This window comes from Lates calcarifer, linkage group LG10, assembly GCF_001640805.2.
Source record: "Lates calcarifer isolate ASB-BC8 linkage group LG10, TLL_Latcal_v3, whole genome shotgun sequence".
Taxonomy (NCBI): Eukaryota; Metazoa; Chordata; class Actinopteri; family Centropomidae; genus Lates; species Lates calcarifer.
The window spans coordinates 21,611,947-21,628,131 of record NC_066842.1 but is presented as its reverse complement, the minus strand read 5'-3'; the positions used below and the strand labels follow the sequence as shown (position 1 = coordinate 21,628,131).

Genomic DNA, 16,185 nt, shown 5'->3' with positions numbered 1-16,185 from the left:
CTCACCCCATGATCCTTACACAAGTGCCAGATACACACTCCAACAGCCAAACATGTTGATAATTAGAGCCTTGTTATTGGAAGGTGTTATCACAACAATTAACACCCTAATGTGTGTATGCATGTGTGTGTGTGATGACAGTGATGGGAGGGAAGGTGCTGGTTGTCATATGTGTGTGTGGTTGCGCATGTGAGTATGTGTAAGCCTTCATGTGATGCTGTGTGATGAGGAAGTGTGTGTGCATTCCATTAATTCAACCATGCAGGCCCAGTACACACACACACACACACACACACACACACACACACACACACACACACACACACACACACACACACACACACAGTAAGGGTTCAATGTAACAATGAAACAGTTTCTCATTTGATGAAGTTCCTGTGAATTCTGACACAACAGCAGCAGGAAGAGGTGGAGTGATAGATTCTGATTGATATCCAGTGGAGAGCAGAGAAGGGGGAGGACATTTGGCTGGTGGGCGGGGGGCAAGGAGAAGAGGAGATGATAGGTAAAAAGAGGGAGAACAACAAGGGAGTGGGAGATGACAGAGGAAAGTCAGGGTGTAAGAGAGATTTTTTTTAACTGTGTATTTTAATCACATATTGGCACTGTTTTCTATTTACCCTGTTTTTGCTTTAATGATTCGAGACTTGCAATAAAGACGATGAAAACAGCAAATAAATGACTTGACTCGAGAGCCAAGGGAGTGGAGGAGGTATGACAGAGGGATGGGGGTTCAGGCAGAGGTGGGAAAACAGGAGGAACAGTGTTGAAAAGATGGGGAGGTAGAGGAGTGTGTGTGTGGGGGAGAGATTTAATGTATTCAAACTGTGGTTTATGGTTTATGAAGCTTTAAGATTTTTGTTTTTAGTCCATATTTTTACACCTTAAGTAAAAGTGAATTTCAGAATGGGAGAATTGCCTTGTGGCTTTTAGTCATTTACATTCCTGTCTGTTTACAGTTCCTGCATTTCTCTAGTGTTTAATGTCACTGACGGCTTGTAATAGTTTAAAGATATATTCATTTTTCAAAGTAATTTTTTGTAGGTTTTTGTATTGATTGTTTGATTGGTGATTGTTTATCAGGTTAGAAAAAAATCTGTGGAATTTTAGGAACTAGTTTAAAGTCTTTTATCATCTCCATATTAAAGTTCCACTAGCAGTAGTTTTGAATTCATGTCATTTTTTTAATAACCTTTGGAAGCACTGTCAACACTCATGATCATGCCAGCAGTCATTACTATATTCGCATTCACATTCACATTAGTCACCTGAAGAAATTTTACTCTCATACCAATGACAAGAAGAAAGCAAGAAAAAAATTTGCTGTAATAGCCTAGTGTGTATGTGTGTGCTTCTGTGAGAGTGTGTGTGCCTCTATGTTTTATTTTTTACTCCACTACTGTTATTTGATAACTTTAGTTACTACAACAAATTCATTAGGATTTATAACCATAGGTTAAGACAATACTTTACTGGAGGAAATTCACAAGCAGTATATAAAGTAACAATTACTCCCAACTTCACCACCTGCAATACTGAAGTGATATACACATTAATGCATCCATAATTAATAATCAATAATCTGGTGATATGATGTAATACATTATTCCGGAATGAACCTTTCTGCAAAACGAGTGCCTCTGTAAATAAGAGATTTCAGTTTTTAATTTTTTTTTTTTTAGTTCATGTTTTTACTTCGTCATAATGATCATTGAGTGTAGACTGAGGACAAATTTTTTTATCAGTTAAAATCAAATCTACAACACACCAATGTGTGACAAAAGTGAAGGGGTCTCAGTACTTCCTGAAGCCACTGTATATCTACAGTACGTGACTAGTAAAACAGATAAAACATTTGCATGATCCTAAAACTACAACTACTTGGCCAATGAAATCATTTTAGAAGTGACTGTCTCTTGTAGACATTCCTGTAAAAGCAAGAAAAATACTTCAGTAAGATACTTAAAATATGAACTTAAGATACTTGAACACCAACAGTATGCTGCTGTTTTTCTGCACATAAACAACTTTCACATACAACACACAGTGTCCAATCAAAGTGTGTGTGTGTGTGTGTGTGTGTAGGCTGGTGTAATGAGGTGGAGACGGTTGTCCATTACTTCCTGAGTTGATGGGCTCCTCGCAGCAGTGCACCCACAGTTGGAAGAGAGGAGGAGGAGAATACCAGACACATTCAGGCATATTCACCCTCTGTGTGTTTGTATGACTGCGTCTCAGACTATACAGCAGTTTTCAAAGGAGAACTTATTAATTGCTTTTTATACAGAAAAACACATTAAAGTGGTATTAATTTAAACTATATGACTAGAAAACAAAAAACACCTGGATAGAAATGTACAAGAGGAATGCTGTTTGTATTAGATTTGAAGGAGTTTCGTACAAGAGTGCCACAGTTCCTCAGGATGCCTGAGTTTACTTGTTTCCTAACTGGGGTTTGCAGACCCGGCTAACCCACACTACATGCATCAATGTGGAGCATATTTTGCATTTTCTTCCTGTACAGTTTGCTAACAGCATAAATCAGATGATCCAGGTGAAACCAACCTAACATTCTCAACACAGAACGAGCATTTGTGAAGCAGGGCACTCGTTTGTAAAATACAAAGACCAGTTTTGCTGCACACACAATACAAAGGCTTCTAGAACTAAATAAGCCTCATAGAGCTGATTAAAGAAAGTGGAGTCAGATTTACCATAAGATTACATACTTCATGATTAACAAACATTAAAGATATTTTTGTATGGTATAAAAAAAAATATGTGTGAAGATTTTCTACTTGTGAAAAATTACCTCGATTATACACTGTGAGCAAGGACTATAGGTATGTCTACCACACTAGCACTTTTTGGCATTTGTTATATAACTGCAAACAGTTTAGTGGAATGTATTTCTGTAGCATGGGTAGTACTGCTTACTCCAGTCAGGTCACAGGAAGGCAGTCTTTGTAAATACTGAGAGCAAGTATGGTAAGAACTAAAAAATCCTAATAGGCTGAGGACTTTAATTTCCATGTGTGCGCAGCTGTAATTCTGTCCCACTGGTGTATGAGGAAAAAGAGCAGGTGTATGCTGCCATCTAGAGTTTAAAAGGCAATACTTCATCCCAGAAGCCTTTTTCTACACCTGGTCAGGGCTATAACCTGCAAACTCACACGGGACACATACTTCAGTATGTTCTTTGTGTTGTTTTTTTTTAACAGTACGGTGTTGTAGAATTACTATTACTAACTGCTTTTGCACATAGTATTTTTCCACCTCAGCAGATGGGAGGAGTTCTTGGCTTCACAAGATCATGAAATTAACTTTCAGAAATATATGTCTTTAGATGAAAATCTAAATTATGAGAGAGATCAGTGAGTTTAGTATCCTGAATCCTCAGGTGTGTGCTGGTGCTTCACTCTCACAGGTGCTCTTAATTAGGTCAGTGTGAGGGTGCACAGGCCAAGGTTAACTAACAAGTGTCTGAGCCTCTGTAGTTTGGTTGAACCTGTTGAGGAAGATAAAACTTTCTCATTCTTTCTTTGTTTTCATCCACACAACCTCTAAAACTCTATAGAAACTGAAGGTCCCACACACGTTTTCACTTACTGTCCATGGCTGGACCTCTTCTCAGGACTGTGTGAGCATGTGTTTGATGGACACTTTCTTCACTGTTCTGTTTCTTTAACTTACCTACTTACCTACCCTGAATCAGCTGGGTTTCTGTGTAGAGTTTGCATGTCCTACCTGCACCTGCATGGGTTCCCTCTAGGTACTCCAACTTCGTCCAGTCCAACTGCAGATTAGATTAATTGGAGACTCTAAATTCCCTGGAGGTGTGAATGTGAGCTTCAGTGGTTGTCTGTCTGACTGGCCACCGGTCCAGGGTGTACCCCACCTCTCATCCAATGTCAGGGCCAGTGTGTGTAATCAGACCCAGCTGCTGTTTAGTCAACTTAGTATTGAAGAGTACATCATGAAGTCAAAGGAACATTTCAGACAAATCTGCAGCTTAGTGAAAAGTGTAAAAAAGATAAAAAGGCCATTTCCATGCCACTGAATGTGGAATATGAAATCGGTCTGGTTTCATCTCTCTAACTAAATTAGATTAACTCGTCTGAATTTTTTACTCTGACTCTGACTGTCTTTCTGTTGCTGAACATCCTGACAACTTTCCGCAGTGATTAAGTGCTGTAATACGTCAGTCAGTGTTCACAAGGGGTGTGTATACTTAAAATTATTAGATTTTTATTCCTTATGGTTAATTCTCTTTTGAATAAAAGAAAAACTACAGAAACACTCATCAAATCAAAACAACATTAACACTGCTGCACATCAAAGAAAATATGACAACTAATCCACAGTGCAAAGTTGTTGAACATTTACAATTTATATTTTTTTTTTTAAAAAAGAGAGAGAATACAGGATTTCAACAATATCTACAAAACAGAAGAAAATGTTGAGCAGTTTAAAAGAAAAGTCTTTCCTCACAAATGACTGCTTGTTGCGGAACCTGTGATCTTTCACGTTTTGATGGTTAAAACAAAACATGGAAGGCTTCCCAAATGGTTCCATAGCACGGGAAATAAAATCTTGCAATCAACACATTCAAGATTTCAAAGAGGATTTCTCACAAACATTAGTACATAAAGTACAAGCTGTGATTCACTTGGTAACTGGATTGGTGCCTTATCTGAACTCTACAAATGCCATGTGAGAGTATTGCAAATGAAGGTTAACAACCAAACCAGAATATGCTACAAATTCTAGCAATGAGTCAAAATGTGTAAAACCAATCAACAGCACAGAGCCAAAACATTTACAGTATTTAATTGTTTGTAATGGAGAAAACCAGTTTTTTTCCCTGAATTACAATAAGCACAGTTGAATGTGATTATCTCCTAACATATAATCAGAATTTTGAAGTGGAGCTTTCCTGTACATTTTGTATCAAAATGGTCATCAGAATTAGACGTCCTAACTGTGAAGACAACACCAATTTGTTCACTTGGTTTTTGCAAGAATATATAAAGAGATGGCAAGCATTTCAAGCTGCCTCTTATGCTTTCATGTAACACAAAATGTCTCTTTTAAATCTGGGTGACAAAATAATGGTTAGAAAAAGATGTCAGAACAAGCATGCTTTAACTGCCAAGGTATATAGTAGTTTTTTGTTCTTCGTGTCACTACTCTCACTTGAACAAAGTATGAAAAACATCGTAAGGAAATACATCGTGAATATGTTTAGAAAGACGGCACACAGGAAGTGAAACTGAATGTAATAAATAAGAGGATTTGTCATAAAAGCAGCCAAAAGATGTGTATGAAACTTTAGAATGAGAACTATTGTACAAAACTCCTTCAGACAGTTTACCTCTACTTCTGTCAAAAATAACATTAGATATAAATAAAATAGAATTTGAGCAAAAAATACAGCTTATAAACACAAACTTTGAATTAGTTGATGTATTTCTCTCCTTAAGAACGCCTTGTGAAATTTTAAGCACCATCTTGAAACACCCTTTACAGCATGTAGGCTACTTGCTATATTCATGATATACAGAAAAAATAAAAGACCTGATACCATCATATTACCACTAACACCCTTTGCCGTTTTGTCACTTTACATGTAAACCAGCTGTTGCATTGTTTTCCTGTTTTTCTTATGCATTCAGCTTACAAAGCGAGATGTTCAACGTTTATCCTGTGCAGCATGTCACATTGTGGAGTCTAAAAAGGCAAACTGGAAGCATAGAACACAATTTTTAAGGGCTGACTGAGTGAGAAGTGTAGCACATCATAAAGAGAAAAAAAGTTGGACGTTAACAAATTATCAATCACAGGAATACTCTGTGCAAACCTCTGTCAATCCATCCACAATAATACAATGATAGCAAGGTGCGATCAAAAAGTTCAGAGACTGTTTCTGTTGCAAATGAACACAGGGCGGCACAGTAAGAAGCATGCAGCAGGTGCGTTACATTTTATGATCAACATTGGCACCGGTGTTACACCTGTTTTTGTGACTACTTGCAGGTGCGCATTTCACCATGGAGCAGAAGCAGTACTGTGTCAAAGTCTGCAAGGATCTCCATCAGCACGCCCGACATGACCCAACCTTCATGTCCAAAGAGAGCTGTGTCTACAGCTTTGACCCAGATATCAAATACCAGCCTCTGCAGTGGAAGAGTCCGCACTCTCAAAGACTGAAGAGGGATCATCAGGTCATGAGTGTGGCGAAGAGAATGCCTCTTGTTTTCTTTGATATTCATGGGGACGTGCACGGTGAATTTGTCCTCCAGGATTAGACAGTCGGTGTTGAGTTCTACTGCACTGCTCTGAGATGTCTGAGGGGGGACATCTGGTGCAAATGACCTGAACTGTAGCGTGATGGCCACCGGGTGCTCCATCATAATGAGCCGCTCACAGCGTGTTGAAAACATGCAGGCCTAAATCAGGTATGATTTTTACTTCTTATAAGCACAGTCTCAGAACCTTTTTGCACCTTGTATCTAACATTAACAGCTATCATTTCTATCTCACTGAATGTGGTTTTCTACTTATGCAGGGGCCAGGAGTCATCTCTTCCAGAGTTAGGTGAAATGGCACACTGCTAGCACTTGTAGCCTGTTACAATGTGTGTGTGTGTGCATGTGTCTGTGTGCGTTTGTATGTGCATGTCTCTGTCATTTCTTAGTGTCGGGGGCCACTTGGTCGTGGAAGAGGGGGACCTGATCAGAGGAAGAGAGGAGGAAAAGAGGAAAAATTAAAATTACACATACATATAACATCATGTTAAAATGAAATTTTCTTTGTGTGTAACCACTATCTTGTTTTAATTCATTATATATATATATATATATATATATATATATATATATATACAAAAAAAAACAAAAAAACTATTTCCAGTCAAAAGAAAAAACCCACCTGGAGCAGAGAGAAGTGGAGGGCGAGAACTCTTTAGGGAAGGAGGGGTTCCTCTAATACCATGAGGGCCTCTGGGGCCTGGATGGTACGGAGGATGGGGTAGTAGGGGCCCACGAGGCACAGTGGGGGCACCGTAGGGGCTGTGTGAGGATGGGGGGCCTCGTGAAGTTGGGAGTCCTAGTGATGGACCAGGAGGCCGATGCAAAGAAAGCAGTGGAGGAGGTTTGGTTTTGGGATAAGAACCTATAAAAAAAAGGAAAACAAGAAGACATGACAGATCATATGTATGCATGCATGCATGTTATTTACATGCATGAGAAGTCAGTTGCTTTCCAAAGGTAAAGCCCCATTACCTAGTACAGGAAGAGATTTTTCTTTAAAAAGTACAGAAAAGGAACCACTGGAACCATGATGGAACCATGATGGAACCATGTGAAAGGTGTAATCGGAGATGGATATCTGACAGTACAACTGGAATTAATTTAAATGCCTCTGACACTAGTGCAAAGAATATAATGTACAAGGTACTAGGAGTCTGAAAACAGGGTGGACAGAGTTGGTTTTCTTTTGGTTTTCAGGTATGTGGTTCCTACACCCTTGACTGTTTTTTTGATTCTTTTTTCTGAAATTTTCAAGCAAGTAGTTGAGTCTGCAGTCCCACCTGGTGAAGGCAAGAGAGGTGCAGGTGAAGGTGGGGAGTGGTCCACCATGGGTCCGCCACCACCTGCAGACTGAGGTTGAGGGGGTCCAGGTGGAGTAGGGAGCAGAGGAGGTGGTTTCCCCAGTCCTGGCGGTAACATGTTCCCTCTCTCCCCCTCAATGTTGGAGGCTGGAGAGAGCGAAAGAAATAAAAATGACATCACAAATGGGAGGGAGGATATGACCCAAAGGGAGAGAGCAGGAGAGGATATCAGGTGAACGATGCAATCAGTAATGCTGACACGGCACCAGTCCTAGCTTTTCTAGGCACTACAGCGTAGTCAGCATCTCACCTTGTATGTGTTCCTGCCGGGAACGGACATATTCCGAGATGGTTTCCAGCTCCTCGGAGTAGAGATGCACCCCTTCAGCTAATAGTGAGAGGAGCTGGCGTGTTTCAGAGGGAACACTGTAGCGTTCAATCTTTTCTCGATCTAGAAAGTCATCCAGCAGCTGTGATGCCTGTGCTGCAATGTCTGCGGGGTCCCTCGGTGGGCGCTCTTTGACGAGTCCGCGACTGTACTCTGCTGCAACAAAGTCCATGGCCTGGTCTTTGGGCATGTTGCGATGGACTGGGAGGGAAGGGAAGGGTTAACAGTGAGTTGACAGGGGACTGAAGTGGGAGAAAGAGGTGAAACAAGACAAACCTAAATCTGTAGAAGCTATAAAATCAGGGAGTTCTTATGGGTCACTCAGGTCATACCGAGAAGCATCTTGCTTAATGTGATTTTGGGATCAGCAAATACACCTGATAAACTGATACTTTGGTAAGTGGCACTTTTAATAGTTGCTTTTAAATGTGAGTTGTGGTTTGTTGAAAAAGGAGGTGGCAGTGAGGGGCATGCAATTTGTGTAAAGATGTACATTTATCAGTAACTTTATTGAATTATATTTCTGGACATAACATTTTTATGTGCATTCAGATGTGATGCCAAAGCACAATGGAACTTTAGATGATCTGTGTATTTAAATGATCTAAAATAAATCGTTTCTTTATTGTATTTGCTTTAGGACATGCAGTCATTGATTTTATTTTTGCTTGAGCAGAACAAACTGAAATGTATTTAGGTTATTTTTTGGTTTTCTTTTTTGTTATTGTGAGCAACACAGAACAGAATCATCAAAGAACAATTATATCACTTCGATGTTCATGCTTTATATAATGCATATCCTTCTCCGTATTGTGCAGATTTGTTTGTGCGTGGTATGTGATTTAAAAAATATCAGTTTTTATTGTAATAATTGTAGCAGGGCTGCATAGCTCTGCAAGCTATTTGTTCATTTGGTTTTTGAACTATGCAGATATGGTATAAATATTGACTATATCACTGTTTCACAATGTGAATTTCACAAAAGTTTCATATTGGGTCAGCCTAATTCAAGGGAAATTACACTTTAGTACAACCAAAGTTTTATTTTTGTAGCTTAGACCATCTGTTCTATTGCTTATGACAACAATGTACTCTGAGAACATGGTAATACTGCTAAAAATAGTTCCAACACAGCAACATGCACGAGCAGCCAGATGATCATACAGACTGTAAACATGACAACATTTTGCCCAGATTAGCATCTACTGATAATCCCTTATTAAACAGATGAACTGTGAATGAACAATACAATAGTCTGTCTCATTATGACACCATTTTCTTTATTTTCTCTTGCAAGTAGTTTGACTAACCCAAGGGTTTGTTTACAGTCTGACCGCTTACATCTGTTGCTTTTTTGGACACATTTTTTGCAATGCCACCGTTTTCAGAGAGCTCTGCAATTACTTTTGGGACTTCGAATGTTAACTGTTAAAAGTGATGACCTGCACTGCAAAAATATAAAGCAAGTTGTAAAAACACATAATTTTCCTTGGACACACATACTTTTCTACCTTCAGACTTTATTTAGTTTGTTAAATATGTAATGCTATGTAATGCTGGCCAGAGGATAGTCTAGCCAAGATGTGGACATTATGTGCATTGAAATAATAATGTGTGGATTTGATTGACTTGAGATGACTTTTAAATAATGAATATAAATGTTTTAGCCACAGAGACCATTTTATAACTGGTGAGTGAAGAATTGCAGCTTTAGAAATCTATATGTTGACGTTTTAATGGCAGTATTTCCTGTTTTAGTTTGATTTACACAAAATCGGCACTAGATTTTGTGTTCAAGGATGATGTATAGTAAAACAAAACGTAAACCGTATTAGACCGTTGAACTGAGTCTAGAAGAGGGGATGGAGGGCTGTAACTGAGGTGGTCTGGGTAAACTTGAAGGAATACGAGGGGTACGAACTTACTTTTGAGGGATTCTGAGAATATGATAACAGTGCAGGAGGACAGAGCTATGTTTGTCTGCTCCACCAGAATACATAACGGGGAGCCGTCTGCTCGGACATCCTGCAGGGCCCGGGTCAGGCCTGATTCCGCCTGAAGGTAGAGCATTTCCACTGACAGGCCACGCTCCTGCAAGCACTGGCTTAGCGATTTGGGGTAATCCCTTTGAGAGGAAGAGAAACACTTTGTTAACTTGACATTTCTATATTAACTGACTCAACTGGCATGTAGAGCAACCTAAATTATATCGCTGAGAGGAACAGAAGGTTATTTCTTAATTTAAAATGTGCTTTTCCAACAAAAACGTTCCCACGAGTCATCATTCCTTTTGGTGTTGGATTCCGTGTGTATGGATCTTTGATTAGGCAGGAGCAGGTGTAGCATTACATAGAGCTTTGGGTGGCACTAACACAAGTTTTTGGATCTCACATAGATGTGTTGTGTTAAGTGTTGTAATATGCGTTTAAGTAATATATCAGGTAAAACAGTGGTTTTATTTGTACGGCAGATTTAGTAGAATTCATTTTAAACTTGTGAAAAAACTGTCCTTATGTCAAAGGAAAAAGCTACACCAAAACTTTATTAAACTTTTTTACCAGCCATAGCAACTACTGGCAGTTTGCATTTTTCAGACCACTCTGCTGAATGATGGTGGTTGATATAGTTGCAGTGAGATGTCTGGATCTGGGTGAGTTAGGTGTCATTTTACTTTATACCTTTCTAAAGCATCAATGATAAATGTCTTTTTTTTTTTTTTTAATTCCCAGTGAATCATGGAGGAAGAGCTTCTTTCCAGACTCAAACTTTGCTCCAACATTCAACCATATATTTGCAGATCTGTGAAGAAGCATAGGCACCAGTGGTGGTAGATATAGGAAGCTGTCCACTGACAAAGCAGGAGGCAAAGCAGTTTGAGAAAAAATGGGTAAACAGCCATATTTAATCAGAAATGTGAGTGTTTGGAATGTACCAACCTCCAGAGGGACAGAGGTAAAGAGATTTATGTTGCAGTGGAGTGGCTTGAGAAGTTTCTCTGAATGGATCACTACTGGAATTCATTGTTAGTGAAAAGCATCTGAGCAGACGACAGCTACTTACAGCTATAGCTACAGAGGTTTTCAAGGAGGTTATTGCTTTACAACCTGCAATACATTTAATATTGCAGTTGCGACTGCAGTTGCAGATACCACTCTTTAATGGCACATAACTTTGAGTATTAGTTAATGGATAATTTTTCCCATAGTTACAAATAGCCTTTGAATAAATGCAATGTGGGAAAATCATGCTGGCACCAGAATAAAATTTGACATCTGTGACAGCATGAAACATATTTGAGACAATAATTGGAGTCCAAGCATAATATGCTTTTAAAAAGGGGGAAAAGAGGAAAAGAAACATTGAACATGAATTTACAGCAAACAAATGATTTAAATCCAGTGAACACAGCTTGTTATTATACATGTATATTCTCAGCTAAAAAGTATAATGAGTATTTGTTCTTGTGCTGCTACAACCCAAGTTAGGGTGCTGGTTAGTTAGCAACTCTAACTGTGTCACAGCAACATGCAGACATGCAGGCACAGCTGCCATATTTGGCACAGCTCCATAGTTGCCACCTGTGTGCGAGTATCTTGTGCATGAATTACATTTTGATATTGCATTGTGCAGTGAGTGTAAATGTTTTATGTGCTTCGACCACTACTGCTTGCCTACTACAGAAAATGCTTTGTGTAATGGGGCGGGGAGGGGGGCAGATTTATTTGTAGATGTTTGTTTATGAGCTCTGTGTAGTATCCACTGCTGAACAGCCAAAACAACAACTCAGATTATTTTTTATCATTAAAAAACATTTGACTTGTGTAGCATGTCACTGGTATGGGACAACAGCAGCTTTTGATGAAATAAAGTTATTAGTGAGAATTTGCGATTCAAGTTGTATTTGATGTGTACAGTGAACATGAATGTTATGTAATGACATTTCAATGAGTGGCTGTATTATAGAACTTTGACAAGGGGTGTGTGTGTGTGTGTGTGTGTGTGTGTGTGTGTGTGTGTGTGAGTGTGTGTGTTTGACACTGCTGGAGACATATCACTTACTTTGAAACTGCATTAAAACAGTAGCTTAGATTACATTTTAGAAATGAATATTAGCTTATTCATGATAGCTTCATGGAAAGTGATTTCCCTGAAAGTTTGACAACTGTTAAACCATAGTGTAACTGCATGATACAGAACATTTTCATTTATAAAGAGGAGGTTATAAAAGTCAGTGCTGACAGCACACTAAAACACAGCTCTCAGTGTTCATAGTGTCTTTATGTGTGAGCCACAAATGGTAGACTGAAATGTGCCTCTTAAAACAAAAGTGGTGCAGAAATAAAAACTGCTTATTAAATGAAGTGGGTGAATTTTTGATCTGATGTTTGTGGTGTCTCTCTTTATTGGTGTCTTTCTGGCAAAATATGCTCCTGATGATACCAGGACCACAGAAAGATAGAGGTTTTATTTTTTTTGTTTTTTGGAAAAAAAAAACAGTCTCAAACTGGTTTAAAAAGATTTAAAAACATTTAAGGAAAACAGCATGAATCGTTAAAAATTACTGTTGTGAGGGAGAGAGAAACAGGGACCTTGATAGTGATCATACATCAAAACTAATGTGACCAGCATAATCATTTCACACAATACAGAAAGAAAACTGAGCTTGTCAAGACTTTCAAAAGGTTAACCTGGGCCCCTTTTCTTTGTCATTGTCTTTGTCGTTATGACTGATGACGATTTTCCACCTCATTGTATAGCTTGCATACCTGAGGATCACTGCGATTATTGCTGTCAAATGTACTTACACACAGGGTCAACTGGTTACGTTGAACAGTTGAGTTCAACAAGTTCAAAACTGCTAGCCAACTGCTGCCTGTAGTAGGGCACTACTCCCATAACAACTACCTATTGATGAGACAATCCTTATTAATGACTCAGTAGTCTGACTACACCAATTCAGGACGTAGCCATGATAAGGGAGATACTGATTACCAATTAAATATACAACAAACACAAAGATTAATTCAAATCTTGGCAGATGTCAGGCACAACTGGATAGCGCTTTATCGTGTCAGGGATGATCTTAACCAAAACTCATAAAATGTTGATGGCCTTACCTTAACCTGGACTCTTTAATCATCAGAAAAATGGCATGAGGTATCCCCCATTCAAGACAACAAGCACTTGCGTATAGCTGCTCTTAAAGGCCCTATCCATCACAAATGCCAGTAAAACCAGAGAATCGGGGTGAGTCACTCCAGCCAAGTCTCAACAGGAAGAGTGTGTGTTGCATAAACACTTGAGCCCAAATACAAAAACCAAATGTTCTGACCAACTGACCCTGCCCAAATGATATCCATCAGTCTTGTCTCATTGACAGTCCGGTATAAACTACAACACTCTGCATGTAAAAGTCCCCAAATTTCCACCTCAGCTGCTTGTTCATTTTTATTATATTTTACAAGTACTCACAGGCACTGGTTGGTGACAGAGAGGACCACGCAGTCGGGCGGCTTCCTCTCCTCCTGAACCTGTCTGTAGAACCTCTGATACAGGGCTTTACGTCTGTCTGCTGGAGTGCAGCCCTCTGGCTTGGCTGCAGGTTTGAGGATGGTGACAGAGTTGGGAAGTAAATGGAGAGACAGAGTGGAGAGAACAGAAAATAAAGGAGAGAGGGAAATATGCAGATAGAGAAATAATATTTTTGGTTAATTCACAATTGCACTACTCATAATGAAATGGTATTTTAGCATTTAATGCTTTTTGTGTAAAGTGGATACTGGTGTGCAGCGTAACATGAGAGGAGTTATCTAAGAGTGTAAACCAATCAGATATCAGTTATTGAACAAATGTATTTCTGTTTGATTTTAGATTCAGTGACACAATTACAAAGGATGTATTTCATATTTACACTGATTATAGGTTGGTGTCATATACTCATATTAAAAAAGCACAGAAAAAAACAATTCACAGGTCCAGACTTCTTGTGTGTTTTTAAAGAACATATTTTAAAAACATCTCACCAGTTGGCTGATGCTTGTATGTCTCATATTTTGCACTTCCACTGAAGTTTTGCATTTGCTCTAGTTCTTCATAACTGAAAGAAAAGAGGTAAACAGGTGCATCTTTAACACTACATTGTAATGCAGAAGGAATTCCTATGACATTGAATCACTAGGTCATTCTACTTGATAACTTGATATGATTAAAGATGTCATAAACACTTATAGATAGATATCAACATCTGCAGCTATAGCAGTCAGGAGTGAATTGCTGAAATATGTGGGTTTCTCAAGGCGGTCCCAACCTAACTGCTGCAACAAGCAAAGGACACAAAGACTCTCCTACAAAAAAATGTTTTCAAGCTGTGATATCTGCCAAAGTTTAGCAGGGTGAACAAACATATTGCACATGCCACAATTAGCATTTAATTTTTTTAAGTTCATGGAAGTAAAAGTAACATTTACATTTGAATAAAGGCTCATTCTTTAACCTGTGTGCTGCAGGGGAGGCACTTACCTCTTCTAACTTCAGAAATAATGTTATTTGCCCAGGGCTGGCCAAACCTTTGCATACAACATTATAATGTAACACAACCCGTTAAAAGTATCAGAAACATTTTATTAATATAGTGTTATTCATTTAAACCATCAGACCCAGTTTTTACTAACTTGTATTTCAAATAGAAAGGCTAGGGTTCAATATCATTATTTTTCTCTGAGGCAGTTACAGGAATAGTTTGTCTTAGATTTAACCCAAAATAATAACACATAACTCAACTAGAAACAACTTTAAGTGGAAATGTTCCTTTAGTTAAAAATGTTCCAATTAAACTGTCCACAGTGAGGTCAGGAGCCTATCTTAAATGATAATGACATTAGCTCTGGAAAGACCTGTTGTTGGTTAGCTGTTCAGATATTATTTGCTGATTTATTGGGGGTTAACACTTACAAAAAACCCCAGTCACATGCATTTTCTTTATAGGGTTGTCAGCTGAAGAAACACTTTGAACTTGTTTTGACTGTGTTCACGACCCCAGCATGTTATGATCTTCCGTTGTTGTCTTGAACTGCGCTGCGTGATAACACATTTAAAACAATGTATTGTGCTTTCGACCTTGTTTAAATACATCAGAGTCATTGTTGAAAACAAATTATTAAGAAAGAGTCGCCTCAACAGCGAAGGTGTCTACTCAATCACTGTAACTGGATTATAGTCAGTTATACACTAACTACTACACAAAAACTGCACATGAATGCCAGTTGTCAGAGATAGTGGCTTTGAATGATGTGAATGTTGAGACTTGTACCTGTCCAGGGCATCCTTGAGCTCTTCGGTCCTCTCCTCCCTGGTGGGATAAGGAGCTGGTCTCCGATACAGACGGAGCTGTTGAGCACTGCACAACACAATTGGTTTTTTTCAGGGTCGTGTCAATGTAGCTAACATTTAGTAATGTTAAGTGATTAAAAGAGAAAAGATATCGGGTAGTGAAACCCACACAGTTTTGTGTTGTGGCTGCTGCCTAGCATGCTAGCTGCTAATGCTACACTTGCAACAGTAGACCGCACGGCTTACCTTCCATTGGGGTTAGCTGGTGGCCGCCGGGCAGCTGCAGATGATTTCGCCCAAGACGACATGTTATCTGCACTGCAGCTTCACCGAAATAAACCTAAACTTTTAATCGCAGGGGGAGGAAATATTTTCCCCTAGCGTTACTCCACCAGTGCCCCCACTACACCCTCCCTGCGCCGGAGGAGGAGTTCTTCTTCTGGCAGCTACTGGTCTGACTATGGTCTGACTGTGTAATACCGCCACCTACTGGTCTGGGATGTTAATGGTAAATTAAAATCGAAACAAAATTGACGGCTCTAAGGTTTTTGTTCTGTTTTTTTTTACCCAAAACACACTGTCTTCTGGGGATTATGTATAAGACATAATCTTGCTGACTGTGGGTACCTGTGGTATCATCTCCCTTACGAGGATTTATAGAATAAGAATTAAAACACTGGCCCACCACAGGTGATATATCCAACTCTTCTGTGAGGCAAGCAGGGCAGTTTTTCTGCATATTTACACGAGGTTTAAAAAACAAACTGTGTCACAAGAACACTATCCTCTTTTTTATCGTGTAGTGTTCATGTGTTGTCAAGTCTGTGATGGATGCCTT

The 16,185-nt window shown here is 39.0% G+C and overlaps 1 protein-coding gene across 1 annotated transcript; it reads right to left on the bottom strand.

Moving 5' to 3' along the window:
• Positions 1 to 4,244: 4,244 nt before the first annotated feature.
• On the bottom strand, positions 4,245 to 15,801 carry si:ch211-216l23.2 (uncharacterized protein LOC565061 homolog). Its single transcript, XM_018703523.2, has 9 exons — positions 15,594 to 15,801; positions 15,328 to 15,414; positions 14,042 to 14,115; positions 13,491 to 13,614; positions 9,944 to 10,143; positions 7,941 to 8,219; positions 7,610 to 7,777; positions 6,949 to 7,191; positions 4,245 to 6,749 (listed from the first exon to the last, which is right to left on the bottom strand). Exons 1-9 carry the CDS (start codon positions 15,653 to 15,655, stop codon positions 6,712 to 6,714), a joined length of 1,275 nt encoding a protein of 424 aa, XP_018559039.1. The 5' UTR covers positions 15,656 to 15,801; the 3' UTR covers positions 4,245 to 6,711.
• Positions 15,802 to 16,185: the final 384 nt, after the last annotated feature.